This window comes from Mugil cephalus, chromosome 1 (assembly GCF_022458985.1).
Source record: "Mugil cephalus isolate CIBA_MC_2020 chromosome 1, CIBA_Mcephalus_1.1, whole genome shotgun sequence".
Taxonomy (NCBI): domain Eukaryota; kingdom Metazoa; phylum Chordata; class Actinopteri; order Mugiliformes; family Mugilidae; genus Mugil; species Mugil cephalus.
Genome location: NC_061770.1, coordinates 10,696,721 through 10,718,547, shown reverse-complemented (window position 1 = coordinate 10,718,547; position 21,827 = coordinate 10,696,721). Strand labels below are relative to the sequence as shown.

The window sequence follows — 21,827 nt, the reverse complement described above, 5'->3', positions numbered from 1 at the left end:
AGTGCAATGCAGGGAGAAATAGTTTCAGATTTACAGTGTGATATTCCTCAGAATATTAAGAAAATAATTTATCCAACAAGGTCAATGGAAAAGACTAGCTCACATGGCCTCTTTCTTTCTTTCTTTCTTTCTTTCTTTCTTTCTTTCTTTCTTTCTTTCTTTCTTTCTTTCTTTCTTCTTCTTCTTTTTTCTTTTTCTTCAAATCTGTGTATTTCTTTTCATTGTTGCCCTTCCTCTTCGACACATGTCTTCCTCTGTTATCTGCCCTCCTCATCTCGTCCATTTGTGCTGTTTTGGCCTTGATCACACTGTGAAACTGGGGGGAAAAAATAAATCAAGGCTAACAATCACTGTAACAGTCGCCTCAGGATGAGGAGCAGACATGTGAACCAGCAGTACAAGGATGTATGACGAACATGCTCATATGCCACGTCACCCGCCATCCTCTCAAATTAGTCTTTTCTTTATTCAGGCAGCATAAAAGATTTTTTTTTTGTTTTCATTCAGAAACCTGAATGCTCTTTTCTGGCCACGCATTCTCGCTTTAGTGCAGATTGTATTGAATTACCTTACTATTAGTGTTAGTACTATTTTCAGCATGCTGTTTTATGCTGCTCAGTAAATTAATGAACATGAGTTTTTTGTGAACACAAAGCTGTTTTACTAGTACTGTTTGAAAGACATATGAACTTATTCTTGAAAAACTGTAACTTTTGGGTTTGAGACCAAAATGCATACTTTTCTGTTTAATTTTTTTACCCTCACAACAAGATGTTCAGTGCAGTGTCTTCATCTTTGTTATTTACAGATGTCACCATATCAACAGTTCTGTTGTGAACAATGAACCAAGCTCCTGACAAAGGGAACGGTTCCCCACTGCTGTGATCCCCTTAAAATAGACTTTCTATTCCTTCCTTTTTGAGCTCCTTCTCTCCGCCTCACACACTCCCCTTTTTAATGCGCCCTCTCTTCTCTCACATGCTCAGTGCTAAAAATATCCTGGAAGTCATGCTCTTCCTTTTTCTTTGTCAGGTGGAGTCTGGCTTCTTCCACGAGAGTGATGCGAAGACTGTGGGGAAGTCGCTCAGAGACCGCGTGGCCCTGATCAAATGGAGAAGAGAGAGGACGGCGTCTGCTGCGTTGGTTCGGGGTGATGGAGGACAGAGGATCCAGGTGACAGCGTCTCAGGGCATGTCTGCCGGGGCTCCGCATGTAGGACAGCCCCTTTTGCTGGAACCAGAAGAGCCAGAGGCAGACCAGCACAACAGGCTACATAACCTACCAGCCAGTGCCACCTCAGTGACATGTAAGATATTCTGTCCCCTTCCACTTAGAAAGACATGAGCTGAGTCTTTGACTTTTTTTTTTTATGTGTGCTTGGTTTGTGTCTCTGCAGCAGACGGCACTCTTGACAGTGGCATGGGCTCCACTGTGTACTCAGACTCCCACAGCAGCCAACAGAGTGTCCTCTACCAGTCCCTGCTGGAGCCTATTACTATGGCAACACAGCAGGTCTGTATTAGATGCTTACACAACCCTAGTGGACCATGTACGTTGAGATTTGAAACAAGCCGGGTTACTCACATGACCTCGGACCTGGCCACAGTGTGTCCTGTGTTTGAAATGCACTCAAGAGTCTTCAAACACGTGTTGGAAATGTGCAGATCAGTCATAACATCACATCCATATTTATTTTTCATATGTTCATGTTCCCATACCAACAAGTTTGTTTGTTCTCATTTCATCATGTAGCTCATTTGTGGTTGTCGTCTGTTCATTTCAAGTAACGTGTGTTTTGCTTTTGGGTTGTTCTTGATTAGTGCCAGAGCAGTAGCCGTTTTCTGACAAATCGACCTCACTCCTGTGAAAAGGGTGAAGTGTTGGGGGCAACTCTGAGCCCAGAGTTCAGGACGCAACAGGGAGCTGCAGGCAGAAGGGGAAGTGCCCCTGCAATGGACTTTCAAAGGGCAAACTACATTTCTCAGCTCCATGCCCTCATTCAGCATCAGAGATCAATCAGTCCCATCACTATGCTACGAGAGAACCCATCCGAACTCGGTCCCACTGAGCTTCACTCTGGGGTTGAAGATAGTTTGTCCCCCGGACGATCTTCCCCACTGCCGCAACTCTCCCCTGTTACTTCACCTTCGACTCAGGTGGGATCTCCGGGCCGGAGAGGAAGTGCCCCTGCGATGGACATTCAAAGGGCAAATTACATTTCTCAGCTCCATGCCCTCATTCAGCACCAGAGATCAATCAGTCCCATCACTATGCTACGAGAGAACCCATCTGAACTCAGTCCCAGTGAGCTTCACTCAGGGGTTGAAGATAGTTTGTCCCCCGGACGATCTTCCCCACTGCCGCAAGTCTCCCCTGTTACTTCACCTTCAACTCAGGTGGGATCTCCGAGCCGGAGGGGAAGTGCCCCTGCGATGGACATTCAAAGGGCAAACAAGATTGCTCAACTCCATGCCCTCATTCAACGTCAGAGATCAATCAGTCCCATCTCCACCGTACAAGAACACCTGTCTGAACTCAGTCCCACTGAGCTTCACTCAGAGTTTGAAGGTGGTTGTTCCTCCCCACGTAGTCTGCCATTGCTACAAGTCTCTCCTGTCACTTCCCCATCTGCTCAGTCACATTCTGCAGGCCGGAGGGGAAGTGCCCCTGCAATGGACATTCAAAGGGCAGACCAGATTGCTCTTCTCCATGCCCTTAGTCAGCATCAGAGATCAAACAGTCCCATCCCCACTGTACAAGAGAGCTTGTCTAACGTCAGTCCCACTGAGCTTCCTTCGGAGGTTAAAGATGGTGTTTCCTGCCAGAGTGGTCTGCCACTAGTGCAAGTCTCCCCTGTCACTTCACCTTCTGAGTATCGCCGCCGTAGTGATACTTGCATCAGATCACCATCAGCAGCCAGCAGTGAGAACATAACACTGCCAGTGCCAAATGGACGCAATGGACGCAGACACTCTGACATTAGTGGTCTCCTTAGTCATAACCACTTAACAATGCACAGCCCTGGGTGCCAGGCCTGCCTTGCTTTACTTCAGTGGAAGTCAAGACCTCACCTCAGTTCATGTGACTGTAAACACCTTCCACCCTCTGGTAGATCAATGAGCACCTCTGGCTATGGACAGTCAAAGAGTTCAAATGATTGTTCAAATTTTCTAGCACTGCAACAGTCCTTGTTCAATATAATTGGACGCAAAACAGGGTTTTGTCACACTTCACCCACCCAAGCCCCCCTGGTGCATCCCTTAGCTGCCCGCAGGCCTGCTTGCAGTGATGGAGGCGCAAGGGGTCATCTCCAGTGTGGCAGTTTGGTTGGAGAACAAGAATCACCAAAGGAACGTGAGAACAGATACTTTGCCAGAGAGCAGCAAGATACCAGGGCTCTGGGAGTGGTAGGTGACCATAGCAAACGAGTTGCTTTACTTTTCCGTAATGGGGGCAGTCTCTGCTTAAACAGATTTTCCCTGCGCCTGTACGAAGTACCGCATTATTCTGCATGGAGCTGGTCTGGTGTCCGCTGTCTGAATCTTGCTGCCTTCTTAGGCCTCCAGAGCTGACCGTTTTCCTAAAAATCATAAGCTTGCTACTCTCAGAGGACAATGTCGTAACCTTGGACAGAGTACATATCCCTTAACCAAAACCCATCCCTTGTACAGCTGACCGCAATTTTAACATTGCCCTTTCCGCTTTACTTGCCTAGAGTCCTAGCTGTCTTTCTCCTTAGCTTGCCATGGATAGTCTCTCGTTGAAGAAGTGGTGGCTGCCTGGTTTCCTCTTGGTCTCTCCTACTATTTCTCCCTTGTGTCCTCATTTTAGCTCACACCTGCCATTGCCTACTCATTGTTGAAACAGATGTTTCATTAACTTGTTTGTATCCCACTTCCTGCCATTATAGTTGCATCCTGTATGACATGATCTAATTAACACACTTATGAGCTTTTGTTGGTGGTTTTTTTCATTGACTTAGAAAATCCACTCCCATGTTGGACTCACTTGGAGTTTCTCTCTTTTGTGTTCCTAGACTAGCTCAACAGGTCACCAGAATCAACCGTCTGTGCAGGGCCTTCCCTCTTCCAGCACACCAGTGCACACACCACCACAGTACGTTCAGCCTGGACACAGCTACGCTGCATATACTGGTCAACCCCGCTCTGCATCTCCGGCTCCAGCCAGCCTATGTTCGATCAATATCCAGCATGCTGCCAGTGCTGCTAGTTACACACCTCAAAGTGTTCAACAACCCCAAGCTGTAGTAAATATTGCAACATCAGCTGTGCCGCAACATGTTAAACAGAGCTACCAAGCACCAGGCCACCCACAGCAACAGGCAACAGCAGTAAGCTCTTTGACTTTCCCCTTGCCAGTCCAACAAACCTCTCAGAACACCGTGGCACCTACTCAACAACAGGTTCAGTCTGCATCAGCATATCCTGCGTCAGTTCAACAACAGACTGCAACAAGCCTCCTGCCAGCACAACAGCCAGCACAAAGTTGCCCTCTTGTATCTGTGGCCGCAGGTATGGCAGCCACAGTCCAGTGTCAACCTGCACAAGCTCCCAGCGCACTGCAGAAGGTTCAAGTCAGCCTGCCTGGTCAGCAGCTTGGTCAGAGCTCCTCCACACCAGCACTTTACGGTCAGCAAATACCCATTCATCAAGAACACCAACAGCCAATACCACACAATCCTCAATCCAGTGTACAACAAACACAACATTCCGGGCAGGTTTATATTCAGCCTCAACTTCTGCATAGTCAAGAAACTATGCATACCACAAACCAAAAGGTGGCACAGCCTGCCCTTCCATCTCAAAGTCTTCAGTGTACTCCACAGCAACAAGTGCATGTCGCAGGTCTGCAGCATCACGGACAAACAGCCATGCAGACAGCAGTTCTGCAACAGATCCAGGATGTATCTCATTCTCAGCCTCACCCTACACCAACTCCAGTTGTGCAGGTTGCAGCTTACTCTGCTGATGTAGCCCCTCAGTGCTATGCACCCTCTCTCCTCCAACAGACTGCTGCAGGTCAGGGCCACGGCCTGCCTGCACAGTCTATTGCTGCTCCACAGAATTACGGAGTAGTGGCTCCTCACAGCCTTTCAACCTCTTCCCGACAAAGTCCGGCTGCTCTTGGTACGCAACAGGTGAGTGTACAACTTCACTGATGACGATTACTATACAGTAGGCTAGTGTAGTGAGTAAGGTTGCATAGCTAGTGCCTCAGTAGTGTGGAAATTAGTTTGCCTTCTCTCTTCTGATCCTACCCTATTTTCATTTTTCATCAACCTTATTTTAGTACCCCTGCTTTCCTAAGCAGCTTTTGTCATTGCACAATTTACCACAGTGGAAAATAATTAAGCAAGTTATTATCGCTTACAGCATTGTACGTTTGACACTACTATGGTTCCTGGTTTTGATTTGGTGCAGTTTAACTGGAAGCAGCTGTGTTTGTAAATAAAAAAAAATACAGTCCAATAAACAGGACTTTCCTCGGACTCCAGCCAATAGAGAGATGATGAAAACGGTTGTGAAAACAGCAACAGTGGTTTTGTTTTAGCCATCTTTTCCGCCAGCTGTTCCAGGGTTGGCTTCAGCATGTGCAGAAGATTCAGGCATAGGACAGCATGGAAAATGTGATCTATACTTATCTGGGTCAATGGCAGGAAACACAGATCTCTAGACTTTTTCCTTTTGTGTTTTTGTTCTGTAGAGTGTCCCTGCTAATCAGAGCATTTTACAGTTTGGACAAGATGGACCGGAACATGGACATAGTCTCTGCCAATCAGCTTCAAATGTGCCAGCTCAGACACTTCCTCCTCAGCAACCAATGGCTCAGACTACTGTCCACCAACAACTTCAACCTCTGCAGATTTCAACATCACTCCCACCACCACACCCATCCCAGGTATTGCCAGTCTGTGCTTACTGCTTTCACAATGGATAATTAATACTCCCCCTTCATTTTCTTGTGTCTGAGTAGTTGTTTTTGTGGCTTTATATTATATTTGAAGACCGAATATGATGTTATTTAGAGCTGATGCTTCATTCTCCCTTGTTTGAACTCTTTTTTTTTTCTACTATTTGATTTTTCTGTTTCTGCCTTTTTTTCTTTTCCCTTTGGTTTCCTTCACAGTATCCCACAGTCCAGGTGATGGCAGCTGTGACTGACTGTGAATCCTCCTACCCTCTCTCCTGCACTGCTCCTCTCCCTTCAATTTCCTCTTCGCTTAATCAGATTTTCCTCTCTCCTTGCCCTGTAACCCCCTCTGTATCGCCCCTCTCTCCTCTGCACATTGAAAGCACATTAGTTTCACCCAACCCAGTGTCCCTCATGCCTTCCCCATCACCTGTGCTGAGTAAAGTAGAACCCACATCCCCACAGCACCAACCCATCACTGCTCTGCTGCAGAGCGCTAGATCTGAGACTCCTCATACACAACCTGCATTTATGTCGGCACTAACCACCCACCCCTTACACACACAAACTGCCCCATGCCAGAACACACACCCTCCCTCAAATGGCAGCACTCAGCTTCTGATACAGGTAATTATGACAGCTGCAGCGGAGCACAGATGTTTACCAAGGAGGAGTGAACTGGAATTTGATTGTTTGTGTGTGTTAAAGGTGGTTTTACTCAAGTGAAGCTGTGATTGTGATGTGTTGATTTTTTTCCTTTTTATACTTTTTTGTGTGACCTAATTATTCTTTATATATTACAGTCAATTCATATGTAACTATCTGTAGATTTGGTTAAAAAAAAAAGTTGTATTAATTTCTATCAGGAAATTAATGAATAATAACCAAATACATATTTAAATACTAATGATTCAGCATCTTCCATGATAATATAATAATTTTGTGTCTTTTTTTTTGTCCTTATAGAACGTTCCTCTTCAAGCCCAGGTCAGTCAGCCTGAGCTCCTCTATGCTCAGCCGGTCCAGCATGCTCAGCTCACACAACCTGCAGTGTTTTCCTCACCTGTGCAGAACGGGGCAGACCTGGGCACAGCCACCACAGCAGCTCTGCTGGAGAACATGAGCCAGTGCCAAGTGCCTCCACAGGCCCAGCACCAGAGTCAGGTTCAAAGCCAAGTTCCTGTGCTGCAGTCCTCTGACTCTCAGAGAGCAGCATCTGGGTCCGGTACCGGTTTGACTCAACAGAAACCGCTCGGTACTGTCACAGGAGCTGCAGTTCAGGGTCCAACTGAGATTAACATGGAGGTATGTAATGTGATTCACAACAACATTTTTGGGTGAATCATCATGTCACCAACTAAATCTAAAACCAAATACAATACACATAATAGTCTTTATTATTCCATTATTATTTTTTTCTAGTTGGTTATATCTTGTGTTTTGTCGTCTGTAGGACCAAGCTGCAGAGAAACATACTGGAGGACAGAGCTATGACAGGTACAGGCTCATTTCTTGATTTTGAAGGTTACAAGCCAGCGGTTGTCTTTCTAAAAATATGTATTCTAAGTGTCTCAACCAGTTTTCATGTGGTGTTGCACAGTTTGTACTCTAATCCCTCGAGGAATATCCTGCTTGATAAGCACTGGTATATTTATTACTAAAACGGTTCAAGGCGCGGTTGTTTATACTTTTACAGAACTGCAACCACACCTTTCTCGTAGGACAACTCTGCAGCTTGACACACGCATGCCTGTCAAACCAGACGTCACACTAACACTTTAATTACACCTGTTAATCTTCATGACACGGTGACCAGTCACATTCAAAGATTTATTTTAATATGTGTTGTTCACTCACAAAGGATGGCTCTTAGCTAATCATCTACACATCTAAATCCCTTTAAGCTCATGTGGAGTTTAGTGCCACCCTTGGTTGATATATTAGACTTTTCAGAGCAGTGATAAATTTTCAAGACCTTTTTCGCTAAGCTTCAATTTGAAAGAGGAGTTAAAGACGTTAAGCCCTCTTCCCATTCCCAATACAACATTTCTGTTGTAGATGGAGCCTCTTGTGTTACAGGAAGTAACTCCTGATTATTTATCACAAACCTTATCAAGTCTATCTCCTTTTGTCAAACACCGATAAGGCACGATTGAACATGTTGTTGCTTCTTTGTTTTTGTTAGATATCGAGTATTTTTGCAGGAAGCTTTATAATCTTGAAACCTCAAATCTTTTCCAAAACCAGTATCAACTCTGACGCCACATCAGGGAAGGAGATGAGCGACGGCTACGAGGGGACGCATGGAGGAAAAGGTGACGGGAAAGTTCGTAAACATCACCGCAGGTCCACGCGCACCCGTTCACGCCAAGAGAAGATTGGCAGACCAAAGCTCAGCATGCTCAATGTGGGTAACTCAAATGTATATCAACAGGGAACACGTGTTTTTTATTTTTTAAGATACTAACTTCAGACAATGTGTGGATTGTGCTCTACCTTTGTTGCAGGTGTGTAACACCGGGGATAAGATGGTGGAGTGCCAGCTGGAAACTCACAACCATAAAATGGTCACTTTCAAATTTGACCTGGATGGAGATGCGCCAGAGGAGATCGCTACATACATGGTAAAGGAAGGAATTGTGTTGATGCGAAGGGCTCTTAATTGTGTTGTGTATAGGCTGTGCACGGCCTGAGGTGTTTTGTTATGTCTTTGATCGCTGGAACTCCCTGTTTGCTGTTCTCAGCTGCAATGCACCAAAAAATCTCTTGTCTGCCTCTTGCTCTTTTTCTCTCCTCTAGTCCCAACTAATTTGTATCAGGCATATTTATAGACGGATGAATATTTAATGGAATAAATGCTCTACTAACTTGTTATCATTTATAAAGTAGTACCTACTTGTGAATTTTGCTCACGCAATATATTGAATTACTTTTATGACCCAAATTCTTAAAAGTATAAATTCTTAATGAACTTAACAATAGATACACAAGTACTGAGTTCTTAGGCTGCAAGTTAAAGATAACATCCGTAAGCTACACTAAACAAATATATGTGAAATCTAATGAATTTTCTTTTTACCACTGTGTTATTTTAAACATCAGAAATGAAACCTTTAATTTTTTGTTGTGCTTTTCCTCCAACATTTTTCCCTTCAGGTGGAGAACGATTTCATTCTGCCTCTGGAAAAAGAGGTCTTCATTGAACAGCTGAAGGACATCGTGGACAAAGCTGAGGACATGCTGAGTGAGGACACGGAGGGAGAGAGGAACTCGGACCATGGATGCAGCCCCAAACTGTGTGACGGAGCCGGCTCTCTGGGAACAGAGGTGAGAAAAGAACTGTTGACAGTTACTACTTGCAATGGTGCAGTTTATCTTGGAGGACCTGTGCCTTGGATACATCATCCTGACAGCACTCACAAGATGACTGTGCATGCAACGCTGCCAACAAGTACTGCCAAAAAATACCAGTCTTGCTGATGTGACATTTTGCTCTAACTGAATTTATTTCAGAGGTTCAGCTTTTCGGCTGTTTGGAGAAACCTTTTAAATGTCCATTAAATTGATGCACATGCATTAGCTCTCTGTAGTAATCTTTCCTTTTCTTTAAAGGCTTCAGCACCCAGTACCCCACAGCTAGTGTACCAACAAAATGGTATGTTTTCATGGTGTGCATTTAAACCAGTACTGGTTTCATATTGATTTTTAAGTGGTCAGTCAGTACTTTGAGCCTTTCTACTGAATAAATTTGAATGTGTATCTCGATGTATGAGTTTTTCTGCCTTTGTCCTTGACAGTCCTTCACACTGGGAAGCGCTGGTTTATCATCTGCCCTGTGGACGAGACGCCCATGTTAGACAAAGAGAAAACTACATCACACAATTCTACAGCCCAAGGTCTGCTGCACGCTCAGAAACACAATGTTATTCATACTTCTTTCTCTGTACTAAACCTTTATTGTCATTTATAGATAGTTTGAAATCTTTTTATAGGTTTCTTTTAAAGCTGAGTATATTTTTATGTTTGTGTCTTACTTGCTGCGGTTGTTACTGAGGACACCGCACATGCATTAACGTGTGCAACTATGTGTTCGCTCTATTGGGCTCTGTTACATAAGCGTGCCTCTGCAGTGGTTCTAGGCAGAAATGAAGGGCAGGATTTATACTCCAGCTGACGGGGCCTGATGGGGACGACGGGCAATGATGTAACACTCTGGCACCCACAGGACGTAGCTCCTCTTCCTCCTGGCCTTGGCCGTTTAACTCCCAATCTGTTCTCCTGCTAATTAACGCTTATCTCTTTATTTCCTCCAGAATCTGAAAAGTCTGGCTCATCGTCAGTCCTGCCCAACAACAACACAGCTGCGGTAGCTGCCCCAGTTGCTTCTTTATCCGCGCAAACCCCATCTTCCTCCGCCTCTCTGCCCGCTGCAGCTCAGACCTCTGTGCAGCCTCCTGACCAAACCATTGACAAAGCCCTGGTCCAGCAGACCCAGCCCTGTGTAACTAAACATGCCCTTAGTGCCGGTGGTATAAGCCGTCACAACTCTCTTCCTGTGGAAGAGCCTTGCATCTCTGCTGTCTCTATGGTAACAGATATGCCGTGCTGTGCTATTGTACCACCTGTCTCTCTGGATGTGAATGCCGCTGATAAAGGAGCAAATGTTGGTTTAGTTTCGACTCAAACCAACCAGTCGAATCATAAGGCCAGCCCTACTGGAGAACTACCCCCCCAGCTTTCTACTCATCAACCTGTGGTCCTGCAACAGCCCTACGCTACACCGATGCAGCCTGGGACAGTGACCTCCCAGCCCCAGAGTCCAGCACATCAGCCCTCACAGAGCTCCCAATCTTCTAGCCACCAGCAGCAGGGTGGGGCGCCAGGAGAGTCAGACGGCGAGGGGCCACGCCGGGTGGAGTTTGTTGACCGCACCATAAAGACTTTAGATGAGAAGCTGAGGAACCTGCTGTATCAGGAACACACTCTCTCCCAGCCCTCCAGCGCTACGTCCGACCCACAGGCCTCCAGCACAGAAGGGGTCAGCTCCCCTCCGGTCTCAGACGGCCAGAGCTCTGAGGGAGCACTCGCAAAGAACAAGGGAGAACCACTGGTAAAAAGCACTGTGTGTGTGTGTGTGTGTGTGTGTGTGTGTGTGTGTGTGTGTGTGTGTGTGTGTGTGTGTGTGTGTGTGTGTGTGTGGTGTGTGTGTGTGTGTGGTGTTGTGGTGTGTGTGTGTGTGTGTGTGTGTGTGTGTGTGTGTGTGTGTGTGTGTGTGTGTGTGTGGTGTGTGTGTGTGTGAGAGAGAGAGAGAGAAATGTGAGCATTCAGACAATGTTGAGTCATTTCCCTGCACTGTCCTGTCCTATTGATTTGGCTATTGGCTGAAAAGGGCACAGACAATAATGTGTTTAGAAAGAGGGAACAGCAACAAAATAACTGCTGTCACCACAATAATTTCTACTGACCTCTTCCATCCATTTTGTGTGCATACATGCTATGAAAAGCACACAAGATTTTGTACTCATTTAGACAAGAGAGGTCAGGAGAGGAGACTAACTGCACTGATCTGCTGTGTTTCACGTTTTAGTCCTTGCCACTATTAAAATGTTTAAAACCTCCCACACTCTAAACCCTCGCTCTTTCTCTTTTAGCCTCAGATTCTTGAGCGCACAGGTAGCGTGGGTGCAAGTGACTCCGTAGAGTCAGGTAAGTAATATTATTTATATTTTTATGTCACATTATTACTGCAGAATAGTTTGAAATGATTTGTTTTTTAACTCCTTCTTATTGATCCTTTAGCCACTAAAGGAAGAGATGTGACCACCAGCTCCAGTCATGGCTCCAAAAGCCGTTTTCAAGTAAGAACCCACTTTCAAAACCTTATTGAGGAAATCTGCTCAATATAAATGTCAGTAGATCTAATTAAATTGTACAACAAGTCATGATATATGCCATCGTTTGTCCTGTTTCCAGGGTGTTGCTTAAACATTGCATTAGTTGATGATGTTTGTGGATAATAATTTTGTTATGAACATGGCTTTCTTGTCCTTCCAGATCATCCCCACTCCACCGGATGTCATTTGTCGTTTAGAGAAAGGAGGCAAGAAGAGCTGCAGCACCTGCAGCTCCCCAGCGCCCTCTAGTGGCTCAGGGGGGTCTTACAGTCAGAGTGTAGACAGGAAAGAGAGGGGCACTGCTGCTGTATGCAAGTCCTCTGTTCCAGAGGACGAGGACAATTCGGGAGAATCCAAACATCCTAGTAGTAACCGTTACTCCGCCCCAGCAAACCTCTGCCAGGCCACCCCCACTTCCAGTCCTGAATCAACCCCACACCATATCCCCCGGGCCCAGACCATTGACAGTTCGACCCATCACCGCTATCACCACTCATTGCACCTCTACTCTGACTCAGCAGATGAGGACAGCAGCAGCATAGCTCTGCCTCCGGCTCATCCTGCGCCCCCAGCTCATACCATGTCCGAGCACAGTGGAGGTGACCTCATGAAGAGGGCAGTCGCCTTCCTGCGCCGCTCCGGTCGGAGCAAAAGTGAGCAGGCCTCCGATTGCCCAAACCGACAGGTTGTTGCAATGAACGGTCACGCTCCCTCACCTCCCGCAGGACATGCCCACTCATCCTACATCAGCAGCGACAATGACTCAGAGTTTGAGGACGCAGATATGAGGAAGGAACTCCAGAAACTCAGAGAAAAGTAAATGCACTTGCGCACACTCACAGTCACGTGCAGCTGCAAAGTCTGTCGGCAGTGTTTTCACAAAACCATTTTACAGAGGAGACTCAATTAATTTCTCTTGGTCTGACTAATTTAATTGCAGAGCACTTTGAGTTTCGTCTCAGGTCCACAAATTAATTACATTTTCAAATATCAATCAACATTAACATATTAAGCTAGATTACGGTTATGTGTCAGATCAGAGCCTGACATGCACGTCCCTGGTATAACTACACGTTGCGCTGGGAGGCAGCTGTGAGAGGCCACTGACAGACATGAATGAGGAAATGCATTTCAGACTAAACAAGTGCGGAAAATTCTTCCTTGTTCTGCTTCCTGTTGATCATAGCACTGATAATGCCTCGATAGCCTCATTTCAGACATGAATTCTTGTTTGAATTGACTGACAGTCAGTATTGACAGTCAATATTATTTAAAGTGTAAATACAATACATTTCGATCTAGCTGTGTGTTTCCATAGCTCTGGTTAAATATGAACTCAAAGTTATGTCACTCAAAGTATCAGACATCGTTAGACATTTAACAGAAATAACAGTCGTTCAGCAAACTTTTTTTAATCTTTCTAAAATAGTAAATTATAAATATTTAGGTCAGTATTGAGATATTATTGAGATATTGATTTTTAGCAGAAACTAAACTAACTTCTAATCTGCACAATGCACCCAGGTACACTGTGGTAGTCCTTGCTCTTAGTGCTACTATTAGCTGTTTAATATTACAGCCATCTTACTGTCACTAAACTGGATGAACCAATGATCATTTTTGGCATTTTTAGCTTCAGTGTTGGTGTGATCTGATCAAATAGTTTTAGTCAGTCCCAAATTTGGCCAGTGACCTTTGCGTTGACACGTCTTGAATTATTATAAGAGACATCAAGACTACTGATCAGATGTGATTAAGTTTGTCAGTTTCTGAAGGACTCGGCATCTCTTGATGCAGGTGTCACATGAGAGGAGCATGTTGTTAGTTTATTTCATGGAAATGCCTCCAGTAAAATGTCTTTTTGTTCTCTTCCTGTGCCTTCTCCTCCCGTGCCACCAGACACATGAAGGAGATCTCTGAGCTGCAGGCGTTCCAGAGGAATGAGATCGAGCGTTTGTACAAGGAGCTGGGAAAAACTCTGCCCCCAAATGTCAGCCTGCTTCATGCTGCACCCCCGACCGGCCGCAGGCGCAGGGCCAGCAAACACAAGCTGAAAGCTGGGAAACTGCTCAATCCTATGGTGCAGCAGCTCAAAAACAATCTCAACACCTCTAGCGTTGAGAGGAAAGGTGAGTGGGTTGAGGTGCTGGGGTGATGAGTGTTCATGTGTATGGGAGAGCATTTTCAGAAGCACACTTTCTTTTTTCTTTTTTCTTTTTTTTTTTTTGATAACGCAGGAATGGCATCGAGAAAACTGTAGTAGGAGTGTGTGAATCAGAGTGATTCACTCTGACTCACACTTTATTATTAATTTATTTATTTATTTTTTCCACCCAGGTGAGAGTGCTGCCAGTTCATCCGGCTCCCCGGCTAAAAGTTCTGTTCTGTCAGATGGCTCAGCCCACTCCAGCGGCAGCTCCAGCTCCGGCAGTCAGCCCAGCGCCACCACAGAGCAGGTCCACACCCAGCAGCCCTGCTCGCTGAAGGGCTCTTTCTCCTCAGACAACATCTACGCCGGGCTACATGGTGACGGCACGGCTAACCAAGCCGGCCCTGGTCAAGGTACACATTACAGGTTCATGTGCATGCTAGTGTGTGTGCGCGGATGGAACGTGCAGTCTGCAAAATCTCCATTAGTGCTGAGGTAAATTCTTAAAGCTCTTAATGTTTTTTTTATTTTGGACAATGAGGAACTGCATAGTTCAGTTCATGCTTGTTAGTGCGTGCACTGTAGGACTAGGAACATTTAAAACGGATGTACTGACATGAAAGCTAACATTAGTAAATGTCAGGGTCTAATCAGACGAGTATTATTTGTTGGATGGATGAAAGAAGTGTCACAGAATATGTGCATTTGTCATGGCGTATACCATTTTAAAATAGGATTTTGAAAACAAGATTATACTGTAAATAAGTTAATCTGCAGTTCATGCCAGGAATGTGACACATTCATGTAAAACGATATGCGGGCATATGTGGCAGTTAATCTGCCATATTGCACAGTATAGAGGAAAAGGATTATATTGCTTAATAACATTTAAAAATAATAATACATGCACTTAATGCACTTTTAGTAAATCAGCATGTAGCTTAATATAGTGTTGCCCAAAAAAAAAGAAAGGGGGAGAAATGTTGAGACTCAAAGATTGGTCTCTTTATCGCCTGCCACAATATCTTCAGTCTCCAATACCTTTACCCCATCAGCCCTACTAAGACTCTCTACCGTCATTTGAAGTTATTCATTATCATCATAGAAAATGGTTTCCCATTCACTATAGATAATATAGCCGGGTTCTTCATAACATTGCACTCCTTCTTGTTGTCCTTTTCTGGTGCTTTTGATGGTGGGGGTTTCTCATCCCAGTCTCTGTGCACTTTTACAAAGTGTCTCTCTTGTTTCTTCTCTTCTTCTTCCCTCTTATATTCATTTTTACAGGCTGGACGGTTTACCACCAAACGTCAGAGAGAGTCACCTATAAATCTAGTAGCAAACCACGCACTAGATTCCTCAGTGGACCTGTGTCTCTGTCCATCTGTTTGTATTTGTTCTTTTATATTTCCCCCTCACTCATTTCCATATTCTCTTTATTTAACCTACCTTTCTCTTCTATTAGCCCTTTTCTTTATTCGTCTTTCATATAGTTGATATTTTATTTCGCCCTCCTCGCAGGCCTCCTCACCCAACATACATCACGTTGTTTTCTATTCCTACACTTCCCTTAAATAGTATCAAAGCCTGTGTTCTGTATTTCCTCTTGTTATTTTCTTTCTGACCACCAGAGGACGTACATCACATGCACATGTGATGTTGGTAAACTCATATCTACAAATCAGTTGAATCAGGCCAACACAGACACACGCTACCAAATTAGATGGCTTGGGTATCCAGGAAATGTTTCTTGAAGCAGGTCCTTCTGCGTAGCTTGTGTTTCCGCTCATGACTTGGACTCTTGTAATCTGTTTAGTGTGGCTAGATGTTGTGATTGGTGTCGAAGTGTTTGTGGCACTTCTGTCATTGAGAGAGCCTCTGTTATTCAGAGCACAAAGTTCTGTATCTGCGTGTACTGATCACTCGAGTGTTCACCTCCTGAATTAAAAAGGCTGTTTTGCATCTAAAAGAAGCCTCTGTGGTCTGAGTGGGTAGTATTTACAAAGGATCCTGATAGACAGTTGTTGCTGACTTAATGAAAGCAGCTACTGCACGTGTAAATATTAAAATGTTTGCTGCACCCCAATCATTTTTAATCATTTTTCCCTTCCCTTTTTTTGATCTTTGTCTCTGAAAAAGATTTGCCTAATGAGCTCAAACATGTTGCTCCTTAGGCAGAAGTTGAGCTCTCCTTTTTGAGACTACATTATGCATACAGATGCTTTTTATTATTAACTCCAGAAGTGTTTCCACTTCCTGGTCTTAACTGAAAAGTATTCCACTGTCACATATTTGTGCCACATGTGCTTTATTGTTAGGTACATTTATTAGTTAGTGGTAAGAAAGAGGGAGCAGCAATGTTTGTGTTAATTCAGAATGACCCTTAAGAGCCAACATGTAAAATGTTGGCATCAAAACTGAAAAGGAAACATTTCCAGGGTGCGCTGCCACTGTGTGTGTGTGTGTGTGTGTTTGGTCTTTAATACTCAGACTGCCATTTTGATGTAACAGGCACTCTCCTGTGCAGTTTTTCCTCTGGCAATCATTTCCAATTCACAGAACCACAGTTACATCCATAACCATTAAATTGTGGGCGCATTGCCCCCTTTCTCATGTAGTCGCTTTATGCCGTGCTTCTGGCTTTAAAAACAGACCCCACAAGCGCACTGAGGCTTGTGAATGGCTAGTCCTCTCCAAACATGGGTCTCAGATTAGATCCAGAACAAGAGTCTGTTTCTACAACACTAGTGTGTGTGTGTGAGAGTGAGAGAAAATGCCAAAGTCTTTAAACCCTATTTATTTGTTGTTTGTTTCCATCCACTCTTAATTTTGATTGTATGACATCTCCCAAGTCGAGGTACTTTGCCCAAGTCGTGTGTAAACTAACACAGAGAAAATCCCCCCAACCCCTCCCTGATAGACAGGGCCCTTTGCTATGGTAAAGGAGAGCTCTCTCTGTCCCTCATGTTTGGATGGAGAAGACGTGCATGGTGCAGGCGCCAGGCAGGGCACTGATGGAGACTTGCTCCGCCATGTGAAGGGCTGTATCATCAGTATTAGTATTTTATTTCTCCTGTCACCTTTCCTGAGTTTCCTGCATGTTTCTTACGAGCGCTGACTCTGATGAGTTCCAGCTAGTATCTGTGTTGCTGTTTCAGTTCGTAAAGTTTTATTTTGGTTTCACGTTTCGTTTCGCAGGCATTCTCACATCGACAAAGGGATCTCTTTTTAATCCAGACTCTTCCTTTCTTAGATAACACAATTTTCCTGTAACTGTGGACCATCAATTCACACAAACGAATAAATCCAATGCATCCTCTTTATGCGCAGAGGTATTAAGCGTCAAAAGAAAACACTGTTAGTTTATTTACATGCAACATAAAACATGATCCTGGCAATGTCAATAGAATTGCAGGAACCGACTACAAACAAACCCCGGCTGCTTTCTCTTACACTTGTCAGGTACATTTTCTAATAGTCAACCTTTGAGAATTGCCAATTTTAAAGAGAACACCTAGGCTCTTTCTCCTCACTGATTTTTAAACCCCCGTCTTCCTTTTTCCTCTTTCTCTTTCCCCAATTGTTTTGATAGCTGAATGTGCTTTTGAAGCAGCTTGTCCACATACCTGTGGTGTGCAGTGTGTCCTGGCCTAACTGTTTCTGTCTTGTGCTGTTTTACCTTTTTATAGGGTCCACTCTGAAACGACTATGTCTAGGCAAAGAGCGCAGTAGTAGTAACTATCATTTACTTTCCTACTCTCTGTCTTTCTGACTCTGTCCTTCTTCATTTTAGTCCTTATGTTCGTGTGTACACTTTGTTTTCTCTGTACTGTCCGTGGCACTTGAAATCGTGGTCGTTCTTGTTGACGATGTGCGTACAGTGTCGTTGCATTCATTTTTGTTTGACGTTTTGCATGGCAGGTTGCCTACGTGTCTTGATTGCGGAATTTTGTCATTGCTTGCACAACAAACATCTCAGTTCTCTGTAAATGCTCATGAACGTCACGTATCTTGTAATCCGTTGGCTGCTATGTCGGCAAGATATGTGTCTCAATTGTTACTCGCTGAGATCCTTAAAACAACTGAAAGGTGGCTTTCATAAAGATGCCATTTTAAGTTCATCTTGTCAGAACTGCCCTGATTTCTGCCACGCAGCAGCCAATTGATTTCACTGTAGATATTTTTTTTTTTTTTTTGAACTATACATTTTTAAGACTAATTATCTCTTTTCAGGGTCCTCTCTTAACACCGCCGCAGCTCAGACGGCCCTGGGTCAGACGCAGCCGCCTCTCACTGCAGCAACGCCCTCACCCTCTCCTCAGCCAATCACACGGCTCGCTCAGGTCCAGACCAACAACAGCAACAACAAGAGAGGCATGTTTACTGATGATCTTCACAAACTGGTAGACGACTGGACGAAGGAGACGGTGTCGGCGGCCAATCAGCCGCGTCCCTCGCTGAACCAGATGAAGCAGCAGAGACGCCAGCAGGACCTGGAAGTGAGAGCACCACCAATGGGAGCAGTTACACATGAGGTATGTGGAGCCGAGTTATGCAATCACTGGCTAAACTTACATGGATAGTATTTCTTCAATTCCAACTTAATTCTTTACAAAGATGATAAATAGAACTATTGGATTGGATATATGCATTTATATATTCCAGAACCATCACAATATACTTATTTTTGACATATTCAAAGTGGTCATGTCCACTGTGGACTGATTAATATCCAGTAAATGCAATGACTGTATCCAACTGTATTTACACTGAATTGATTGGATGGATAAACTTGTTTTTCACAGCGCTGAACGCATCAGTTCCAAGTTCATTCATCTTCATTTACTAGATGTGGTGCTTCATTGTTAAGGTTTAGGCTCAGTCCTGTGGACATTTCCTTTGGTTCAGTCTGTTTGGATTTGTGATTTGACAATTATTCTGGTTATTAGTGTAATACTAGCATCCATATAAACGTGGCTGCAAATAGAGGGATGTATTGTCAGTTTGAGTTCTACTTTGATCTGACTTTACAAAGTGTGAGTCATTCTTTCCATTATTTTGCACACCAACTCCCTTCTGTTCCAGATGAAATGCCATGTTGGTCCCAGCAAGTTCCATCTGCCTCTTTCATGCCCCCTGACTGCTGCTTTAGGCCCTGGTTTACCTGCAACTCTATCTCCAAACTCCTCTTCGATGCTCCCTCCGGGTTACCTGCTACCATCAGGCTCCTATGGTCGGATGGCACCTGGTCCGCTTTACCCCCAGCAGTGGCCAGGCATGCGTAGTCCTGTAGGGTCCGTGGTTCCTGTAGGCCTGCTTGGTGCTGCGAGAATGATGCCCTATGGCACAATGACAAACCCAGGGATCCAAGCCTACCCCCTGGCCATGCACAGCCCTGAGAATGGCCCCTCTCCAAAAACTACTAGGACTACCTGATCTGCTTTGTTAGCATGTATGTGCAGGACAGACCACTCTACTCTGTTCACCAGACCCACACATGTACATAGTCTGGTCTTGTAAATAACATTAAGGAAGTGTTGCTATTCTTTATACAACACGTATATCTGTAGTAAACTGTGTGTGTGTGTGTGCGTGTGTATGTATGTATACTATACATTAAATGTTAACTAAGTGTGAATGAATACCTAATGCTTTTTGGCTTTGGTCTTGACTAAACTCAGCCATTCAAACCTTTTTTTTTTTATCTGCAGTCACAAAAACTGAGTTCATTTTATTTTATTTTTTCACACTGCTTTCTCCTGTTTGCGTTATGTACACTTTAAACACTACATTGGAATCCAAATAGCGGTGATGTGAGATACAATAACAGGATAGTATTTATGATGAGAATATTTGAAGGAATGTAGTGCCTTGAATATTGATTTATTTCCTTCTTCTGTGAAACAAAGCATGTCTGTGTCAAAGTTATTTTATTGTAAGGTCGCTTGAGTGCAGTCTTTTTTTTTTTTTTTTTTAATGCATTACAGAACATTTTGGTTTTGGTTTACATATGAATGCCCTTGTAGTACTGCACTATTAACACAGTATATTCTCTTATTTAAGTAATAGCATCATGTTTTAACTCTTGTTTACTTTCCACCCCTGTGACAGATGGAATGCCATAGTGGTGAGATGTACCGATGCCTTGCAGAAACAAAACGGTTAATGTACGACTGATGAGCGAAGGAAAAAATACGCCAGCAGCCAAAATCCACTCATTCAGGTCAAATGGTTCAGTCGGACACAGCCTATTTTTGATAGGACAGCTGATGCGTTGGACAGCGCAGGAGCTGGCAGGGTTGTAGCCTTGTGCTCAGAGAAGAGGCGGTGTCCAGAGCCATACATACTGTACATAGTTCTTTCTACAGTATAAGCCTCTGGTAGTGTTCAGATTAGAATGTAGCAATTAATATGTGAAGGCTTGAGGCTCAAAAGTGCAATTTAACCCCTCCACAAAGCTTTGATCGTGGCCTTGCCACAAGCCTTATCTCTGATGTTTGCAAAAGGAGCAAGCTGAAAAGTTGAACAAAGTTACAAATCACCCAGCAACCAACAGACAGACGTTATCAGGCAAACTATGAATAATAAAACTCACCCAGCAAACTGAATTCATTTCTGGTCAACTTTGCTAGTACTCCGCATATACACTGTAAAACTTTCTGTGCAATCACCAGTTTGTTTTTAACTTATTTGATGTTTTAAGCTTGATTTATTGTTTTAATGCTGCTATTGTCTCACTAGCTGATTTCATTGTAGAGTTAAGCATTCTGTTCACATTAAGCGGTACTTAAAAATAAGACTAATTCAATTAAAGATGCCCATAAAGCAGTGTTATTGCCTTGTAAAAATGTATTGATTTCAAAGGTTGCATTTGATGTCGGCCTCTTTTTATTTCATTATATTTTCAGTAATCTATTGCAGAATTCAAATGATACTTGATGCCGGAGATTTGCACAACCTATAGTCTCCCTTAATTGTATGTTTAGAAGTTCCTACACTGTACATAGTGGGTTTCACCCACCTGTAATTTTTTAACACTGACAAGCATGGCCAACTTTTCATGTTCCACAATGCAACGTAAAACAATACAGCTACTATGGTTAAACGTTTCACATCTCCACAACACATTTGAAATGTTTCTGCACCCCAATCCTGCCAAGCTGTGAACTGTACAGTTTTCTTGTAGTTTGTATTTGTACATTTTGTTTGACTGTTTAGGGGTGGTGGAGGAGGGGTTGCTTTGATGTATATTATTCCATCAATTCGGTTTGAATTGGACTTTTATAGGATATTATGCAGAGTCTTCTGCTTTGGTGAAATACTTCCAGTAGTAAGAGATTTCTGTTCTCTGTCACACTGTATCTGGTATGTTTTGTTCCACCTCCCTTGCTGCTAAGTCATGGAGAGCAGAGGAGGGAACAACTAGAGCTGGCTTATTCTTTTGGATGCAGTGATCGGAAAGAGAGAGATGAGATGCACAGAAGAGGAGGAGCAGTCCGAAGGCTTCTCACTCTGCTCATGTCACTTCTCCCTGGACAACATTGCCCCCTGCTGAATATGCTCTAATTGTCAAAGGCTCGTATTTAAACTGCGGGATTGCTTTTGCCTGCTGTATGTCCCACTGCATTACCCCACCCTATCCTGCTGCACTCTAATCACAGACTGTATGTTGAGAGAGAAATAAATATTATTTTGTGCTTGATGGTATGTCTCATTATTCTTTTCTTTTTTTTTTCCTTCAGATTTTAATATTTTGAGTATAACTTCAAAAGTAAATTTGGATTTGAAATCAGGATTATAAAAAATGCCACATTAATAAATTCTCAATTGGCATTGGTTAAGTTATTTCCGGA

The 21,827-nt window shown here is 43.8% G+C and overlaps 1 protein-coding gene across 9 annotated transcripts in view; it reads left to right on the top strand.

The window, feature by feature from the left end:
- Positions 1 to 21,676, top strand: part of LOC125005952 (serine/threonine-protein kinase WNK2) — a 41,044-nt gene extending 19,368 nt beyond the window's left edge. For 2 of the 9 annotated variants that reach the window (XM_047581638.1, XM_047581628.1), the window contains exons 8-30: positions 1,033 to 1,306; positions 1,397 to 1,512; positions 1,821 to 3,407; positions 4,037 to 5,158; positions 5,725 to 5,919; positions 6,148 to 6,558; positions 6,898 to 7,236; positions 7,385 to 7,428; positions 8,179 to 8,338; positions 8,439 to 8,555; positions 9,088 to 9,258; positions 9,544 to 9,586; positions 9,729 to 9,827; positions 10,245 to 11,041; positions 11,583 to 11,637; positions 11,731 to 11,789; positions 11,986 to 12,641; positions 13,725 to 13,954; positions 14,163 to 14,387; positions 15,262 to 15,360; positions 17,664 to 17,708; positions 18,208 to 18,509; positions 19,060 to 21,676. In XM_047581638.1, the coding sequence (XP_047437594.1) occupies positions 1,033 to 1,306; positions 1,397 to 1,512; positions 1,821 to 3,407; positions 4,037 to 5,158; positions 5,725 to 5,919; positions 6,148 to 6,558; positions 6,898 to 7,236; positions 7,385 to 7,428; positions 8,179 to 8,338; positions 8,439 to 8,555; positions 9,088 to 9,258; positions 9,544 to 9,586; positions 9,729 to 9,827; positions 10,245 to 11,041; positions 11,583 to 11,637; positions 11,731 to 11,789; positions 11,986 to 12,641; positions 13,725 to 13,954; positions 14,163 to 14,387; positions 15,262 to 15,360; positions 17,664 to 17,708; positions 18,208 to 18,509; positions 19,060 to 19,410 (7,497 nt within the window). In that variant the 3' untranslated portion in view covers positions 19,411 to 21,676. The remainder of the gene's footprint in view (positions 1 to 1,032; positions 1,307 to 1,396; positions 1,513 to 1,820; positions 3,408 to 4,036; positions 5,159 to 5,724; positions 5,920 to 6,147; positions 6,559 to 6,897; positions 7,237 to 7,384; positions 7,429 to 8,178; positions 8,339 to 8,438; positions 8,556 to 9,087; positions 9,259 to 9,543; positions 9,587 to 9,728; positions 9,828 to 10,244; positions 11,042 to 11,582; positions 11,638 to 11,730; positions 11,790 to 11,985; positions 12,642 to 13,724; positions 13,955 to 14,162; positions 14,388 to 15,261; positions 15,361 to 17,663; positions 17,709 to 18,207; positions 18,510 to 19,059) is intronic. The other 7 variants (XM_047581647.1, XM_047581655.1, XM_047581682.1 and 4 more) reach the window with 7 other exon arrangements.
- Positions 21,677 to 21,827: the final 151 nt, after the last annotated feature.